Source organism: Mauremys reevesii, linkage group 6, assembly GCF_016161935.1.
Source record: "Mauremys reevesii isolate NIE-2019 linkage group 6, ASM1616193v1, whole genome shotgun sequence".
Lineage (NCBI taxonomy): Eukaryota > Metazoa > Chordata > Testudines > Geoemydidae > Mauremys > Mauremys reevesii.
In genome coordinates, this window is record NC_052628.1 from 101,550,121 (window position 1) to 101,569,563 (window position 19,443).

General features: G+C 42.2%; 2 protein-coding genes across 3 annotated transcripts in view; one reads left to right on the forward strand and one right to left on the reverse strand.

Annotated features, from left to right (window-relative positions):
- The window catches only part of SNAPC3 (small nuclear RNA activating complex polypeptide 3), a 39,627-nt gene extending 37,932 nt beyond the window's left edge, over nucleotides 1-1,695 (reverse strand). Inside the window, exon 1 of the mRNA XM_039544131.1 lies at nucleotides 1,422-1,695. Coding sequence (XP_039400065.1) covers nucleotides 1,422-1,657 — 236 coding nt within the window. The 5' untranslated portion in view covers nucleotides 1,658-1,695. The remainder of the gene's footprint in view (nucleotides 1-1,421) is intronic.
- Nucleotides 1,696-1,739: 44 nt separating this feature from the next.
- TTC39B (tetratricopeptide repeat domain 39B) overlaps nucleotides 1,740-19,443 on the forward strand; it is a 156,822-nt gene continuing 139,118 nt past the window's right edge. The window contains exons 1-2 of one of the 2 annotated variants that reach the window (XM_039544124.1): nucleotides 1,740-1,887; nucleotides 11,552-11,640. The gene's annotated coding sequence lies outside the window, so the exon portion shown is untranslated. The remainder of the gene's footprint in view (nucleotides 1,888-11,551; nucleotides 11,641-19,443) is intronic. The other variant, XM_039544126.1, reaches the window with a different exon arrangement.

Consider the following 19,443-nt stretch of genomic DNA (forward strand, 5'->3'; position numbering starts at 1 on the left):
AACTCTATTGACTTCAATGGAGTCATGCCTACTTACACCAGATCTGAATTTAGCCCAATGTGTGTAGCTTGAAAAAGTGAATGGTTTCCTTTCTAGCATTCACAAAGAACTCCAAAAAATTAAAATTGAACCATATAAACTTGAGCCACTATTGCCAGTTCTCTACACGGTACATATTAAAAACACTCTGGAGAACTACAACTTCTTTCACTCTGATGTTAAAACACTTTGCAAATATAAATGCATTTAGCCTTGCAACACCCACCATACGTATTAGCCTAATTTTACAAATAGGGAAACTGAGGCACAAAATTTGCCCAAGGCCACACATCAGGTCAGTAACATAATTCAGGTACACTTCTACAAAATATACTCTAGCTCACCACAAGTTGATGGGCTTTGCTGCAACAGTGAGTGGATGAAATTTGGCGACCTTTCTTATGAAGGAGGGTACATTACAGAGTCATAATAGTGGTCCTTTTTGGGCAAAAAATCTATTAACTTTTCACTCCAAATCTGTTGCTTTAGCCATTAGACAACTTTCTCTCTTGATACTAGGGCCCAGCCTTACAATTTACTGGTCTGCAAGCAGGCCTGAGGCTCCCAAAGGAGTGAAGCCTCACCAGTCTTAACAATGGAGGTGGGAAAGTAAGACTGTCCCCCACACCCACATTGCAAGTCTATGCCCCAAAGAGTCAGCTGTGTTGCTTGTGCTTAAAGACAGCCCTGGATGCAAGGCAGACTAAGGCCAAATCTACACTTAAAACTTTTGCCACTACTGTTCTATCAGTTAGAGGTGGGTTTTTTTAATATGACATTTTCAGACCAAATAGAGCCCTAGTGTAGGCACAGTTGTTATAAAAACAAAACAAGCAAGGTTTTGCCAGTACAACTTATTTAGTTCAGGGAACTAGCATAAGCTATACTGACAAAAGCACTTTAAGACCATGTCTACACTTTAAAGGGTTTACTGGAGCCCTCCCTAATCGATACACAACTTGCACCACCAAGCATAGCTTAAACCAGCTCCCCAAGCAGATTAAGTTATAGCCACAAGCCAACTTTTTTTTGCCAATATAACCGCATCTACACAGAGGGCACAGCTCCGTCAGACAGGAGTTGGGGGTGTACAAAAACAAAGGCACCCCCCTGACTGACACAGCTATGCCAACAAAGCTTTTAAATATAGACCAGGCCTAAGAAAATGAGCTGCTTCTGCTTAGGCTAAATAAACACCTCCCACCGCTCTGGGTCAACCCAGCAGCACGCCGATCCCGCCTTCCTCTCTCCCAGAGCCTCATGCTTTTCATGCAGTACAAAGGCTTTTGCTTCCCCTGAGTGACCCACACAATAAGGGAGTGTGTTGCGGAGGCGGGGGGGAGGGGGATCAGGATTTCCCCCCGTGCACTAGTTGTAGTTACCTGCACACAGCCCTAAGCTCCGCTGCAGTCTCCAGCCCGCAGCCCAACTCCTCCGCCACGGCGGCAGCCCCGTCCTCGGCCACCGCCTCCTGCACAGCCAGGTCTGCCCTGTGCAGGTTCTGCTTCCAGAGCGCGCCAAAGGAACCCACGTGAAACACGCGCGTGTGCAACTCGGGCACCTCGTACTCCGGCACCGCGCCGCCGCTGGCACTGCCACTGCCACTGCTTCCAGCCATGTTTACAGCACCCCGGGGGGGAGGGAGGGGGGGGGGCGGGAAGCGAGCGCCCGCTGCATTCTGGGATTTGTAGTTTCCCATTCTCCTGTCTCTTAGCAACTGAGAGGCTCCATTCCCACAAACCCAGCCCCCTGGTTTCCTTGCACTGGGCCGCACAGTCTGCACACAGCAGCACCAGCCAGCTAAGCACAGTTCTCAGGCCAAAACCCGTGTGACTATTAAATAGTCTGGTAAGAAACTCACTTCTTTTTAACTACTTAATATTTGTCTCTCTTTTTTTTTTAAAGGTTCTTTGCTTGCCTAGAAAAAACACTTAGCAGTGAGCACAGCACCAATTGCAGGCTCTCCATAGAACCAAAATGATGATCGCAAGGGGCTCTCATGTGCCATGATGTGTAGGGTGACCAGATGTCCCGATTTTATAGGGACAGTCCCGATTTTGGGGTCTTTTTCTTATACAGGCTCCTATTACCCCCCAATCCCTGCCCCAATTTTTCACACTTGCTCTCTGGTCACCTTAATGATGTGGGATGTCAAGACAATGCTGCATTTGTAAATATTTTTAAAGAAAACTACTACTGGAAGGAGTAGATTTAATAATATTTTCCCTCTATTAAAACGCCTTTAATCCCCAAACCCTTATTATTAGTCTATGTATTTTGCTAGCTTCTAAAGTAAGCGAGGTGCTTTTCAGAGAGTTATAGAGAGAAGGCCCCTGCCTAGAAAAGGTTACAATAAAAAATCCTCAAACTGCAACCTGATCTGTGTGAGTGGACTCTTGTGCCCATTTAGAGCCCCACTGACTTCAGTGGGACACCACACAAGTGTGACGTCCCAGCTGTGAGGCTCATATTGCAGGATTGCGGCCCACAGAGCAGGTTGTACAAATGGGACCACTCGCAGTAGTAAATTTACTTCCAGTTGCATGGGTTTACTAGAGTGTGTCAAAAATAATGTTTTGAATTTAATATCACACAATACACTCATTTCCTTTCAAATTTCTCTGTATTTATTGGCAAAATGAAGAATTTTGTTTTGTCTTGTTGAAAAATTACATGAAAATTTTGAACAAAATGAAAATGTTATATTTGGCATTTTTGACCAGCCCTACTGGTTAGGGTTGGTGCCCTAGTAGACAATAAACAAATGATGAGATACAATAGCTAAGGACTGAGCAGTTAAGCTAGCATACTTTAAAAAAAAAAAAATCTAATGCCTATTTCTCTCTATTGACCTCTTCCACCCTCATCCTCACAACCTAGGCATTGCCATATGAGATGAGTGGTTTCCTAGCAGATGCTTCAGAGGAAGATGTGGACAATTGTGGACAATTATTGAATAACCTAGGGGAAGTTTCTCCCAAGCTTCCATCAGAATGCTTCAGCAAACCACCCTTAGTATTTCCGTGAGAAAAAAACTAGGAACTGTAGGCCATTTGAAAAGAGTATATTTTAGAGTGCAGCTTGAAAGAGGAGAGTACATGACCAAAAGGAGTCAGGAAAGTGGGTCCATACAGAGATTACTACGTGAAAGGGGCAAGGAATGGAGTGTAGGAGACACACAGTGAGGTTTGTCCTGCAGCTTTGGCAAAGGGAAGAGGCTAAAGAGGAAAGACAGGAAAAAAACAACCTTGATAAGCTATAAAGCAGTGCTCAATTCCTTCACTGGCTTCTACTCTTCTCTTCATAGCAGGCGAAGATTTTGCAGCCGGGTCTTGCAAGCTTCCGCATTAGGCCTTTAATCCAGACTGTATCGATGACTGATGACAGGTCTACAAAGGCTGTGCCAGTCTTAAATTTCTTCCAGAATCCGGCCTCAACACGTGTTACAAAGGGCCAAAACTTGGTTGCAACAACTGCATTTAGTCTGGAATCCTGCTTGTTCTTCGGGGAATCACTGACTCGACGAGAGGACTGACTCTCCAGAGAATTATACATTCCAGGAATTTGTAGGTAGTGCACAGGAGTGATATCGACCTATAACTTCCTGGGTCATCGGTTGGTTTTCCTGGTTTGAGTAGGGCAATAACTACTGCCTCCAGCCACGCTTTTGGGATGCATCCGGATTCCATGGTTTTGGTGTATAGTTTTGCCAGCTATTGGACTCTCCTGTGGCCTAGTTGATGAAGAAATTCCAAGGGGATACATTTCTACTGGTCATCTTTCCTTTCTTCATTGTGGCTAAACAGTCTTTCACTTTGTCTGTACTGATCGCAATGGGGTCTTGTGGAAGGATTGAGGTCACTGTCCAATGTAGTTGACAATGGATCTCTCGCTTGGTGTTTTTGTTGAGTAGTCCTTTTGTGCTCTTCCTAATTTGGAGGCTATGAAATTGGGCTGAACTTTTGAGGTTCAGTATTCTGTCAGATTAGCAGCTCTAAGATGTTGTAGTAAGGCTCAGGCATGGTGACTAGAGTGTGTGAAGTTCAAACCTTCAACACATTCAATCCACCTCTGGCATCTGGCTGAGTCTTGAGACTCTTAACAGGGCCTTCGCAACCTGTCGGCTGCCTGACTGGTTGTACTGCTGGTGCTCTTTTGTCCAGCAGGGAGTGTATTCTTTCTGGAAGCCCCGGGGGATACTCTTCTTGGCGGCAGCAGTAAGGAATCCAGCGTATCTGATAACATTCTGGTGTCATGGGGATTCAAATCACCACTTTTTCTATGGCTTCCTTATAGCAATCCCAGTCGACTCTGGCCAAGTTCCACTGTGGGATTCATTTAGCCTCCAATGAAGTCACACAAATTTGCATATGCGGATGATCTTGCCCTGGAAGCACAAGTAGCACCTTCAGCAACATCAAGTCCACCTTGAATAGGGACCACCATGGAGGAATATTTCCAGAAATGGAGGCTCAAACCAAATCCTCACAAAACAAAAATCACTGCATTCCATCTTGATAACAGAAACACTAAGTGCACCCTAAAAGTGATCTTCTGCAGCAACACTGTGTGACATGGCCCCATTCCAACCTAGCTCAGAATGAAGCAGGATCCCACGCTAACCTTCCACGACCACCTGAAGAAGGTAGCTGCCAAGACGAAGGCAAGGGTCAACCTGGTCCAGAAACTGGCAAGCACAAGCTGGGGAGCATAAGTGTTATGGACATCAGCAATGGCCTTTGTATACTCCGTAGCTGAGTACTGTGCACCATTATGGACCTGAAGTAGCCATACTCGACTTGTTGATGTCCAACTGAACACTGCAATGCAGTGCATCACTGGAGCCCTCAAGTCGACCCCAGCACCTTGGCTGCCAGTGCTCCCCCAACCATTTGCTGTGATGCTGCAACCATTTGGGAATTCCATAGGATTGTGGGAAATGAACGGCTGCCCATCCACCAGGACCTTAACAACATCCCTTACCACTGCCTGAAGACACATAAGGCCTTTTGGACCCACATATTTAACCTTCATCAATACAACTTCAACCCCAATGAAGCTTGGAAAGCCAAATGGAGTTCACAATAAGTCAAAATAAACACCTTGTGAAAGACCCAAAGCAGAAGATCTCTGGCTTTGATCTCCCACAAAGCTCATGGGCAGCCCCAAACCATATCCACACAAGCCATGGCAGAGGTGGTTACTTGCTGCATAAATGAAAAATGTAAAGACTCTCCAATGTGTGATAGTGGCCACCCAGAACAGACTATGGAACATATAACAACTCAATGTCCAATTCACAAATAGGAAGGAGGCATCACAGTAATACACTCTGCTACTTCAATTGCAATTATCTGGGTTAACCATCTAAATGTAAAGTTATAGTTGTTGCACTACATTTACATCAGCCACATGAAGAAGACTCTTCTCTTGCCTCAAATTAAAGCCTCTCATCTTCACTGTTGAGGCTTTGCAAAATTCTATTTCCACCTACATCTTTTGCATCCTCTTTCTATATGCTGTGTTCATAGCTCATCATTTCCTTTTGACTGCTCCCTCTGCATCATCCCCCTGCTCTTGCATTTGTGCCACTCTTTAGGTTTGCAACAGCCTCTTGATTAAAGGTTACCTCTTTCTCCCCCTGTTTAAAACACCCCTTCCCCCCAAAAAATATAGATGTTTCATGAGTCATTCATTCCAGTTTCAAAAAACACACCTCACTCTTTGTTCTTTATTGTGTAGTAACCTCTCTTTGATTTATCATTTATCTCTGTTGGACACACATTACACATTGTGCATCACCAGCACTACATGAATAATAATATAATCTACATACTGAAAACACAGCACCATTGAGACTTAGCCACCTTTGGGACTGAGGATGATGGCCTGGCATAAAACCAACACATAGCATGATATTGTGGTGAGCAGAGAGGGGAAATTTTGGCCAAGGAAATTGGGATAAACTCCATGTCTTATAAAAGGTTCCCTGGATCTTTAAAGTCCATGCAGAGCAAACAGGATATTGGTTTTGAAGTTCTCTGAAAGACCCAACACAATAAGAGGTATGGAACTCAATGGGTATAATCTAGCCTAAAGTGAAGAGAAATGCCATCAAGGACTTTGCCAGCCCATGAGGGTTCCTCTGATGGGACAGAGCTGTCCAGACATGAGATCTGTGGCTGAAGCCTTCTGTGCTCTAGTATTCTTGCTGTTGAAATGCTCCCTTGAGGGTTGTTTCAGTCAAGTGTATTGTAATTAGGGTTGCCAACATTGTATTTAAAAAATAAGGGACTGTTTTTTTAGCACCCCCACCCCACCCCACCTCTCCTCCTGATATTCTTATTTGTCTTTATTATAATTATTTATTATCGTTGTTGTTAATAATAAGCAGTACTCACCTACATTCGCCAGGGGTATTTCGTGCTGCTTTTTGTAGCACTCAGCTACTCTCCATCTTGTTGTACAGAGATGAAAAAATATGGCACATCTCTTCTAATAAAGGACTGCTGGCAACCCTAACTGTAACCAAGTTATTGTGCTGACTGGGTCTGTGCACGTGGCATATCAATAGACTGCTCCTCCCAGATGGGAAGTTCTCAGGAAGTAACACTGGGAGGAAGGTCAGGGGAGAGGGTGCTTCCTGCTCAGGGAAAGTGAATGAAAGTGTTCTGGAGTCAACAGTCCCAGAAACAGTTGGGAAGCTGCCTCTGTCCCCTCTTCTGTCATTGTTGGGCTCATGCCTGCTTTGTGCTAACCCACCAAGAAAGAGACCATGAGGTCACACACTATGTTAGGAGCCGTCTCCATCCACACCTTGTTTTTATTGTGGAGTTTCTTTGTGCCTCCGCCAAAGAAGTAGCTGAGTTGCAAAATACCAGTATCAACAGCAAAAAATAAAAACCAGGAGCAGTGGGAGGCAGTGGGAATGCACAGATGGAGGTGTAACCAGGCCAAATTTCAGTGAGTGGCATTGCAGCTTGGCTCATCCAGGGTTGCAACACCACCCAGATTTGACCTAAGGCAGCTGGCCCAAGTGGTGTTGTGATCTGCCACACAGGGATTCTGTTCCTGTACAGTGGAGTATAAGGGAGTCAGCTGAGAACTCTACTCCTGGTGGCACTAGCTTGTGCACTTTGTGAGTAAGAAAGAGGGAATACTTTCCAGCTGAAGGAGACCTGGGGTTCCTGGAGGCAGACCAAGTACCAGAATGGAATCCCAGCCAGGGGAGGAGGCTGAAATTCTCCTCCTTCCAAAGAAATATTTGATTTGGCACCATTGGTATTATCCCCATTTTCCAGATGGGAAGCTGAGGCATGGAGAAATTAAGGATCTGATTTTCAGAGCTGTTGAGTATCCACAGCTCCACTTGCAGTTAAGAAAGGCTCTGGGTGCTCAGACACTGATAAGCCGGGTCCCAAGTAACTGACCCAAGAACACTCAGGATGTTTATGGCAGAGACAGGAATTGAACTCCTCAGTTCCAGGCTAGTGCCTTAACCACAAGACCATCCTTCCTCAGTTGATGCACAAGTCCTTAAAAATATAGACTTATAGACTTTAAGGCCAGAAGGGAATATGATGATCATCTAGTCTGGCCTCTTGCACATTGCAGGCCACAGAACTTCAACCAGCACTCCTGCAATAGACCCCTAGACACAGAGCCCCAACACACTGTCATGCTACAGCTGGTGAAGGGATGGTAATGTAGTTAAGGTATAAGTCTGGAAATCATGTAACCTATAGTATATTCCCACTTCTATCTCTGAATCACATTGTTAAACTTGGGAAATTTTTAAGTACCTCAACTTCCTCCTCTGTAACACTGGATTAAGAATACTTACATAGTTCACATGAGTGTTGTAAAACTATATTAATTAATGTTTTTAACAAAGCATGTTAAGATTCTGTGGTGGAATACTATAGGAATGCAAAGCATTGTTATTCGTATGCAAGTTAACAACCAACTCCATCTTTGATCACTGGCTCAGTCCTGAGTCCTGTAATGTAAACAACTTCTTGTTTTGTTTTGTTTGGCTTTTACATGTCAAGGCAGGGATATGAATGATGACTCTCGACACAGTAATGTACATGAAAGCTGATGGCAGCAGGTCTCACACTTGGTTCTTTTTTTTGTTGAAAGCCCAAATGGTGGTATTTATAGCAGATTTATTAGCCCAAACACCTGTCTCAAATGTTTGCACCTTCTCTGTTTTCACATATGTGCAACACTCCAGCCTATTCTACCAACACTCTGGAAAGTCCGTCATATACCCTGAGTGTGTCTTTTGTTGCAGTCTGTTCTGATATTCTCATAAGTTTCTGTGACCTAGTGGGCGCCAGCTATGATCATTCAATTAGGGTGAACTGCAAAGAATGGGGCAGCCAAACCCCCAAAAGCTGGTGGATATTCCAATACTTAGATTCACCAATGCAGCATAAAACATCTTCTTTATTATCTTACTGGTTACTCAGAAATCCAAACAACACAGTTCCCTTTAAGTGATCCAGCCTCATCCATTCAAATATGATGAAAATTTCTGTAAATCTTATTTCATCATATAAAAGAAAAGGTTCTACCAATCCCAAAGAATCAGACACATTACCTCCCAGGTTAACGAATGTTTCCGATCTTACCCAAATACACGCTACAGCCAATTCTTATTAACTAAAATCTAAAGGTTTATTTATAAAAAGAAAGAAAGATGAGAGTTAAAACTGGTTAAAGGAATCAGTTACATACAGTAATGGCAAAGTTCTTGGCTCAGGCTTGTAGCAGGGATGGAATAAACTGCTGGTTTAAGTCAAGTCTCTGGAGTCCATCCACAGCTTGGATGGGTCATGCAGTCCATTGTTCAGAGCTTCAATTGGTAGCAAGGTTCCTCCAGAGGTAAGAAGCAAGATTGAAGACTAAATGGAGAAGATACAGCTGCCTTTTATAGTCTTGCCATGCGGCCTGTGCTCCCTTTGTTTCAAACACAAGCTGCCCAGCACATGGCTTGGAAGCCTAGAGTTCTCTCCATAGGCATTTCCCTGCATGCCTTGCTGAGTCATAAGGTGTATCTGCCTTCTCTTAATGGGTCAACTGTATAGCTGATGGTCCTTAATGGGCCATCAAGCAGGCTAGGCAGTGCTGATGCCAATTTAGGCAGGATACCAGGGTTAACACTGATCCTTGTGAAAAGTTGTATATGATTTTTGATAGCCACAAGTGGTCTGGACCTTTATCTTACATCTCCCGAAAAGACAACACTTCCAAAACATAGCACTTTCTGTTCTGTTCTCACACAGCATATTCAGAAACCGTTAAATAAACTGAAGACAGTTTTTAATGTCCTTTATTCGATTACGTATTTTGATCTTGAATTATAGCATAGATGAAGAATATTACCTATTATCTGTCACAGGTGAGAATATAGATGTGTGCAATCCAATTTCCCTTAGTGGTTTGATAAATATGTCTTATTGTTCATTCCAATATTGCTAGCAGTTTAAAAAAATATATGTTGGCTAGGGGATTTGCAAGTAGGAATATTTCAGAGTGTACAAGATTATTTTTTAACAGGAGGAAATAGTTTTATGGTTAAAATATGCAGCTTAGCTACTCAGGAGCTATGTGTTTTATTCCCATCTCTACCACTGACTTAGTTACTCTGTGATTGTGAAAAAGTCACTTATCCATAAATTATGTATAATGATATTTTCCCACTCTAGAGTAGTGTTTTGAAGCTTAATTAATTATTGTAATCTGTTTCATGATTCTCAGGTGGAAGAAGTCCAAATAATTAAGTGTACAAGAATTTTAGTATAATAATTGTCATTGTTCACTTGTCCCTTAGCTTTCCCAATTTTTTTTGTTATGATTTCACCAGTCTTCTTCAACTGTTTTCCATATTTTTGTTTAATCTCTTCTTTTTGTGTCATGATATTTTATATTTACCAAATGTGTAAAAGTTATTTAAAAGCATATCCTGACATGGCTACATTCCACATGATCACAAGCTTAATTAATTATTTTCCAAAATACTTTTATTTATGTTGTAACTAATATAGTTTCTTTGAACTGTGAATAAGACCATTTTCAGTCTAAAGTTAAAGTGAGGACTCAGTTGGCGACAGCTCAGGAAGCCACATGAGTGTCTTGTTACTGTCTCTGATTTGCATTTTTCTTATTAGATACACTAATTGCTCTGTTTATATAATCACAAGACCCATTACAAACTAACAGTGCCAAGGAAATGAATTGAGATTATTTGAACTGGAGATGTAAGGGTAATGAACCAGTTCATTGTCATCTTTCCATGTTGTTGTGAGCAAGTCACGTAAGACCTGATCCAAAACCCTTCGAGTAAGCGGAAGTACTCCCATGACCTTCAATGAGCTTCGAATCAGGTCCTTTATCTCCTTGAGTCTCATATGTAAAAATGAGGGAATAAAAGGAATTGCCGTACTGGATCAGACCCATTGTCCATTCAGTCTAGTATCCTATCTCCAGCAATGGCCAGCATCAGCCACTTCAGAGGGAGAAGCAAGAAACCCTAGAGTATAAAGATGTGGGATAGTCCCCCACAGGAGTCTTTTCCTAATTTCTATTAGTTAGAGATTGACTTGAATCCTGTCACAGATTGATCTGACCCAGTAAGGGGAGTTGGACTTGGTCTCATCTGTATGTTATTTATCTAGATCATGACAGTAATGTGTTGGGGGATGGATCACTTCATGATTGCTTGTTCTGTTCATTCCCTCTGGGGCACCTGGCATTGGCCACTGTTGGAAGATCGGATACTGAGCTAGATGGACCTTTGGTCTGACCCAGTATGGCTGTTCTTATGGGGTAGCATCCAGGATGGATGACTAGTCAGGAAGACTCGATTTAATCATGGATTTCTACATATAAGTGCATTCTTGTTGGTTGTTATAACCTTAATACATATTCTTACAATTCAGAGATAGATGTAGGTTTCATTTTTAGAAGGTACACACTATACATTTTTAAAGTATTTTATTTTGAAAACTTTTCAGATTAGTTTTACAGCTATATCAGAAAATGAATGATTGTTTGGTTATTTCATTTACCAAAGGTAAGTGAAGCGGATATTTATTAAGCCATTGGGAGATGAACTATCTCCAGTTCAAAAGGTCAATCATTAATATTTGGAGGATTTTCTTGCCATGTTGTATTAGGAGGAGAATATCACCACTCAGACATTTAAATTGTTTTATTTAACTAAACCAACAACGTTATGTATTCTGGATTTTTTTCTTATATAATATTTTAACAAAAGAAGCATATGAATTTTTGAATTTAGTTAAACATTCAAATTTTCTAAAATCAGTTTTTTAAAAATTGTTTTAACTAAAATAGTTAAATATTTAAAAAAAAATTAAACTGACTATGTCAACATGAGAAGTTTAAAATATTAGCTTCCGCAGCTAACTCAGTCGTCTTCACCTTTGTTTTCCTGTTTGTTCATAATCTGGAAAATGAAAAACAAGCTTTCCTGCTTTTTCAGGTCCCAAACAATTTCTCAAATTGGAATGAATTAGTCCAAAGGAAGAAAATATCCTTTCCCACTGGCAGAAGAAGCTACTGCTGTTAAAAGTGAGTTTATCACTTCAACAGTCTCTGAATCCAAGTGCTTAAGTGACTTCCACCAATTCCCTGGTGTGACTTTCTTTAAAGCATCATCAGCAAACTTATATTTCTTGGATGGTTCTTATTCCCAAACTGGGTCTCTCTTACAGCCTGTTGCCATTATAGGTTTTCCCTTCTAGTGAGAAAATGGTGTAGATCTCAAAACAAGAAGGCCACACTCAGAAAGACCTCAAGACTTCTAGAATATGCTGCTCAAACAGTTGCACTTTTGTTTCTACTGTCCCTCCCTTCTCACATTTATCTCCAGACTTCTTCTCCTTGCCCAGATCTATTCCGCCCCCAACAATCTTCTATTCACTGAACTTTTTGAAACTTAGAGAGAAAGGTAAGGACAATAGGGTTCAGGTCTTTTATTTCTTACCGATTATTTATTTATTTGTTTGTTTAAAAACATTTTTGCTGCTAACAAGCATGTTATCTCTGGAGATACAAATCCACAGTTTGAGAACTGCAAAACTAAGCATCTTTGATGGTATCGTCTAGACTGAGCACTGAGTCCTACTGGGTAGATAGAAAGATTAACCTAAATAATCTATACAGAAGCCCCTGGAACCCCATAAAATTGGGTCCCTAATCCATGAACTATTGGAACTCATTTACAAAACTTTTCTTAAACATGACATGAATATATTGCCTCATACTATAGAATTAGAATTTATAATCCCTATTCCATGATGAGATATCTTTGAGCTATAATATATATTAATTAAAACTATCTTTAGATCGGATTTTTTGACAAAATGATTTTTGAGGAAAAAACCTATTTAAATTAAAAAAATCTGATTTTTTTTTTAATCATTGATTTTTATCCACCCTGGTAGCATCACAGAACCAAGGTCTGGGGAAGGATTGGCAGTGGCTTCCTGGCTGCGAGAGTTGGAGAAGGCTCCTAGGAAGGGTGGGTGCTTTCACACATGCATGCACATTTTAATTTAATTATAGGTTCTTGCTTTCCCCTTATCTTCTGTATCATAATTTAGAACTGGATATCTACTCATTGCACACTACAAAGTCCCTTTGGACCGTTACATAAATAACAAGCAGTCACAGAGGCAGGGCTCTAATCTGTGGCAAAAGTGGCTTAAAACATTAAGGGCCATGTCCTTAGCTGTGGCTAATGAGTACTTTGTGCAGCTGGGTGTGGGGCACTAAAGTGTCCGTGCTGCCCAATTTTGAGGCTACTCTGAGTGGGCTGATCTCCTGACCAGCTGTCCCAAAGGCCTGTTTTGGCAACTGGGTTGCAAAAATCCTTTATCAGATTTAACATTTTTAGAAAATGCTAAAAATGAGCAGGTATAAATGATTGTGCAGATTGTTAAAAGAAGAAACATAAGAGAAGAACAATAGTAAGAGACTCAGAAAGGTAATAGGAGACCAAAGGTAAGCAAGAGACAGAGAAGGCCGGGGGGGAGGAACCTCAAGAAAAAAGCCCTGTGCATCTCCCTGAGGATTAGAAGAGGGAATGGTAACCTGTGAAGATGTCATCCTTCCCTAAAGATATCGGAATTGGGAATAGGTCTAGTACAAGATATCCATGGAACTTAATGTATAGGTCCTAATTATGTTCAGTGTCTTAAATCTGAGCAGGATGGGAACAATTTTCAAAAGTGATTGCATAAATTATGCATGCACATCCTATATTTGCATGTACAGATGGTCACATAGGCATGCAAAATAGGCAATTGTGTGTTTAAATTAGCTTCTTCTCTTCCACCAGAAAAAAACACCAGAAAAAAAATGAAATGGAGATGGGCACACACAACTTGATACAGGCATATGGCCAGGCCCTCAGTTGATGTAAGTCTTCAAAGCAGCTATATTGATTACACCAGTTGAGGATCTGGCCTTGTCTTTCCAGTACTGAGCCCCACATACACACAGATTGAGACTCCATACCCCTGAAGTACAGAAAATAGTTTCAGATCACAATACTTGTGAGATAGAGGTTCAATTTTCTCTCTAGGTTCTGTCTCACAGATATGTTTGCTCCTCCTGGATATTGGAACAGTAGATAGAGCTTCAGCAAGAACAGGAAAACATAAAAAGGCAAGTAAAGGAAATAAGAAGATGAGAATATGCATAATCCACACTAGTTTCAAATCAAGCGTCAGATCAAGAGCAAGGGCCCCAATTGTTGATTTATTTCTGTTTTGTTCTTTCAGATGTGTGATAGTCCTAGTCAATCTGAAGAGTATGTTGAAGTAGGTGTGTGCAAACCTTACATTACTAAGGCCTGCACTGGTAACTTGCCAGAGTCCTGATTGCAACACCTAATTTATGCAGACTTGAATATTTAAATTGAAAAACAAAAAAAAATAACCATGATTATCGTTTGTACTTGAGCTCCGCCGTGCTGCTGATCATGTTTACCCTCACTCTGCAGTGACCTGTAGAAAGAAGCTGCTGGATGCCATAGGACACATTTGGCTTCAATGTTCCATTGTGAGAACCCCCAATTAGGACATATGAATTGTTTCTGAGATTCATAGATTAAAGATTTCCTTTCACTCAGGATGTGCTCTGATTAGTCAGACTACATTCTCCAGGTGTTAGGCACCCTTCAGTATTGATTTCCTAATACGTATTCAGTCAGGTCCTACTCAAATGTTTAATCCATTTTCTTTTTGCCAAACTGCCTTTTGATTTCCAGAACTTCAGTTTGAGGGAATGTTACTGTGACAGGTTGGACTCCCCCTGTCATAGGTTTGTTCCCCACTTTGAACTTTAGCGTCCACAAGATGGGGACCTGCATGGACTCCTCTAAACTAAAATCCTAGTTTAGATCTGGTACGCTGCCACCAGCCAGTTTGTTAGTGTCTGGCACACTCCCTGTTCCCCCAAACTTTCCCTGGGGAACCCAGATCCAAACTCCTTGAATCTTAACACAAAGGGAAATAATCCAATTTCCCCCACCTTCTTCCCCCCTTCCCCTAGTCCTTGAGAGAAATACCTTGATTCAAACTCCTTGAATCAAACAAAGAGGGATTCACTTTCCCCCCTCCCCTTCCCCTGAAAATCCAAACAAGGGAAGAAATCAATCAAGCTCTAAAAAGAAAAGGATTTTATTAAAAGAAAGAAAGTACACTATCTCTAGAGCACCAAGATGGAAAATATACAGGGTCTAGCTATAAACCTGGAGAGGCTTCCCCCCGCTCCTTTCTCAGAATAATCAAAGTAACAGCAAACAGAAATAAAGATATTTCTTCAGAAAACACACACTTGCAAATGTAGAAATTAATTATAAGACTAAACCGCCTTTCTAATACTCACTATACTGAATAGAAGAAAATACTTCAGGAAAACTGGAAGAGCTTGAAGATATGTCTGGCCTCTCTCAGATCCAAAAAAGAGAACAAAGACCCAACAAGGAACACAGACAAAGACTTCCCTCCACAGAGATTTGAAATTATCCTGTCCCTTGATTGGTCCTCTGGTCAGGTGTTCATCAGGTTACTGAGTTTGTTAACCCTTTACAGGTAAAAGAGACCATAACCCTTAACTATCTGTTTATGACACCCCCCTTCTGGGATGCCACCTGATTTATGAGGGTTTCACTAAGCCCCTCCTGCTCCACCAGTCTGGATTCCCTCTCCCTGTTTGGCTGCATTAGGTTCTCCAGCCTCATGCAGCACACACACACACACAGGTAGGGCCACACCCAGCTGCAGACACAGACTGACATCATCTCTGTGTGAGAGGATTCACCCAGCACTCATATGCACTCCCCTTTTGGAGAATAAATCCAAAATAATACTGTCTTGCACTATCTAGAAAGATCTGCACAGCGCAAGCTCATAAAAATTCCCCCCTCCCTCAATGTGAAGAGAGATATGCACAACTTCTTGCCCCACCCCGTTAGAAATTGCACAAACTGGGTTTAATAATAAATTTATTAATTATAAATGATTAAGTTATTATAAGAGCTAGCAAACAGAACAAAGCAAATTACTGAGCAAATAAAACAAAACACACAAACTAAGCTTGATTCACTAAAGAAACGGTTGCAAAATGTAATTTCTCATCCTAAATGTTGAATTAGGCAGGATGTAGAGTTTCTGTAGCTCAGAGTTCCAGTTATTTCTTCTTACAGACTGGAACCCATCTCAGTCTGGACTCACCCCGCGTTCCCTTCAGGTTGGTTCCTTTGTCCCTTCAGGTACTTTCAGCAGTCTTTCTTCTTGGGTAGGCAGTGGAGGAGAGTCCAGATTAACACCCTCTCCAGCCTTAAAAAGGATCTTCCTAAGGCAGGAAACCTTTGTTTGATCCCCATCCCCTACAAAGGAAAAGTACCAGCAGTGTCCAAGGTGGTATTTTGTATGAGGTGATCTTATCAGCTGACCTGGTAGTGTCACAGCTATGTCCCAGGAAGCCTCTCAGGAAGAAGAGAGATCAGTAATCTTCACAGTTTTATTGTTTCTTCCTAACGGCCCATCAAGGCTGTGATGGCCGGTTGTCTGGCGGGTGTCTTGCAAATACACACACATAGTCAATATTCCTAACTTTAGATACAGAAATGAGACATGCATACAAATTGGATAATCACATTCAGTAAATCATAACCTTTCCAGTGGTACCTTACATGAGCCATTTTGCATAAAATATATCCTAGTTATGCCAGATGTATATCATACCCATATTTCTATGAAGAATATGGGGTGTAATGTCACAGTTCCCATAGACAATGGACAAAAAAGTGGGAGGCGGAACATTTCAGACAACAGGGTAGGATGTTGTTACAGAAACAGCTCATCATAGGAGAGTAGTATGGTATAATAATTGTGTATACAATCAATTAATTCAGTTACTTATTCTTGGGGTTCAGAACCCCTGTTCTGCCCCTGGGATGTCTGGACCCTGATTGTCTCCCATGAACAGATGAGCCACCATGGTGTAGATCCTGTGATTTTTGTGCAGGTCTGTCACACACTGCTTTTCAACAGAGTAGTAGTAAATAATAAAAGCATAGCGTGGTCACTCTGATGCTGGTCGTGTCAGTAGAGAATTTCTCCCCTGAACCCAACTACATGTACCCTTTTGATCACTAACATATTAAATTAAATTATTGTTTTAAATTTCTCAGCTGGTTGATTTTCAACATTTTCTTAATTTGTGTTTAAACAAATTCCAACTTTGGGCCAAATTAATCAAAACTAGTGAAGAGGGGTGCAAAGCACCTCCCAGGGTTGCCCTTGCACTAGCCAAGCCATTGTGTATGTACCCTTTTTTTGCTAATACCTGTAGTGGGCAGGACAACAGACACAGTTTACTCATTTCCCCTATTTAAAATGCAAAGGTTAGAGTCCCTGGACTCTATTGTGGACAGTATTTCACACTAAATATTAATAAAGGGTCATAGTCATAAAAACACACACAGAATTAAGAATTCATCAGGTCCTTAGCTAAGACAGTAATTACAAATGAACGAGGAGTCCTTGTGGCACCTTACAGACTAACAAATTTATTTGGGCATCAGCTTTCATGGGCTAAAAGATCATCGGATGCATGCAGTGGAAAATACAGTAGGAAGATATATATATATACACAGAGAACATGAAAAAATGGGTGTAGCCATACCAACTATAACAAGACTAGTCAATTAAGGTGGGCTATTATCAGCAGGAGAAAAAAAACTTTTGTAGGGATAATCAGGATTGCCCATTTCCACCAGTTGACAAGAAGGTGTGAGTAACAGTAGGGGGAAAATTAGAATGGGGGAAATAGTTTTACTTTGTGTAATGTTATAAATGATGCACATACGTAGACAGAGTCCTTTGTATCCTAACTTTCATAGGCTATATTACTAATTTTTATAAGCTTGAGAAAAATTCCTACACTTAAGCAGTGTTAAATGTCATTATATTTCCTTAGAGGATTTCACACCTCACTAATGTGCCTGCTAAATCTAAGTGTCTCAATAAATAAAATAATGGAACAATGGTAGAATCATACAATTCTGATGAAGAAAAGTCAGTTCTTTTCTGGGCTGAATTCCTAGAAGATGTCTTCATGCCACTGTCTGTTCTGCTAAAAACACATCCTTAGTGCTTGGAGGGCTAGAGTAAGGCTCTGGGGGTCTGCAGATGGATTTGTTCCCTTGATGGTAGATGGGTTTGTGTCCTCAGGGAACTGCTCTGTGCCCTCAGAATCCTGGACTCCTTGGCTGAATCATTATAGTGTTGTCTGTAACTCCCAGGCTGTCTGGATCTTCCTAGCTCTCTAGTTACTTCCATTCTGGAATCTGTCCTGCTGTTCCCAATAGCAACATGCCCTGTGTACAGCAGTTAGCTGCCTGACTGGTTCTGCGTCACCAAAGGCTCCTTATATAACGATGCCTCCTCTGAGTCAGTGCCCAAATTCAGAAAGGGAAGGGGAGGAAACAATTGAGCAGCTGCTGCATTGCGAGCTGTCTCCCTGCTTCCTTAACTTCCCATCATCTGACAACACAGCTTTGGCGTATGGGAAATAATGCCTCTCTTTTAGGTGGGCTATCCACAGATGTGTCACCTCTTTGGAAAGTAGCAGTTATTTCCATCTCTGTGTTTCAATTTTTTTCCTGGGTGGTAGTGGGGGCAGCTTTAATCTCTGCTGGGATTTAGGGCTTGTCTACACGTACAGCACTGCCGAGGTGCTGCTGCACCGCTCTAGCACTTAGTGAAGACGCTACCTACGATACAGCTGTGTAGAGCTGCGTCCGTTGGCATAGGTACTCCACCTCCGCGAGAGGCGGTAGCTATGTTCCCAGGAGAAGCCCTCCCATCGATATAGCACTGTCTAAGCCAAGGGTTTGGTCACTCAGGGGTGTGGAAAATCCATGCCTTTGAGCAACGTAGTTATACTGACATAAGTTTGTGGTATAGACCAGGGCTCAGTAGGAGTTCTAGCTCCAGGAACCACAGCACAGAACAGAATAACTACATCTACTCTCTGGCAGCAACCCACTGCTGCTAAGACCTCCCACTTTTCGGCCTCTGCTGTCCCCTTACAGATGCCATATAAGTAGTTTCTATCTCTCTTAGGGCTTGTCTACACTACAGGACTATTTCGAATCTACTTAAGTCGAATTTGTGGATTTGACCTTAATAAGTCGAATTTGTGTATCCATACTAAATACACAAATTCGAACTTCTTAGTCCACATTCACGGGGCCAGCTTCGACTTTGGAAGCGGTGCACTGTGGGAACCTATCCCACAGTTCCCGCACTCCCCGCTGCCCATTTGAATTGTGGGATTTCCCCCCAATGCATGCTGGGGAAAAATGTCGTCATTGAACCGTCAATCCCGCCCTCCCTGTCTTCCTTGGAAATCTGTTCGCGCCCTTCTCTGGTCGGTTACAGCGCGACGCCACAGCACTGCGAGCATGGAGCCCGCTGCGATCATCGCTGCACTTATGGCCGTTGTCAACTCCTCGCACATTATCGTCCACCTCTTCCACAGTCAGATGCTGAGAAACCGGGCGAGGAGGCTCCGGCAGCACGGTGAGGAGAGTGGCGCAGACCTCTCAGAAAGCAGGGTACGCCGGGCAGTGGAGATCATGGTGGCAATGGCTCAAGTTCATGGTGTGGAGCAGCGATTCTGGGCCGGGAAACAAGCACAGACTGGTGGGACCGCATAGTGCTGCAGGTCTGGGATGACACAGAGTGGCTGCGAAACTTCAGGATGCGTGGGGCACTTTCCTTGAACTGTGTGACTTGCTGTCCCCTACCCTGAAGCGCCAGGACACAAGGATGCGAGCAGCCCTGACTGTGCAGA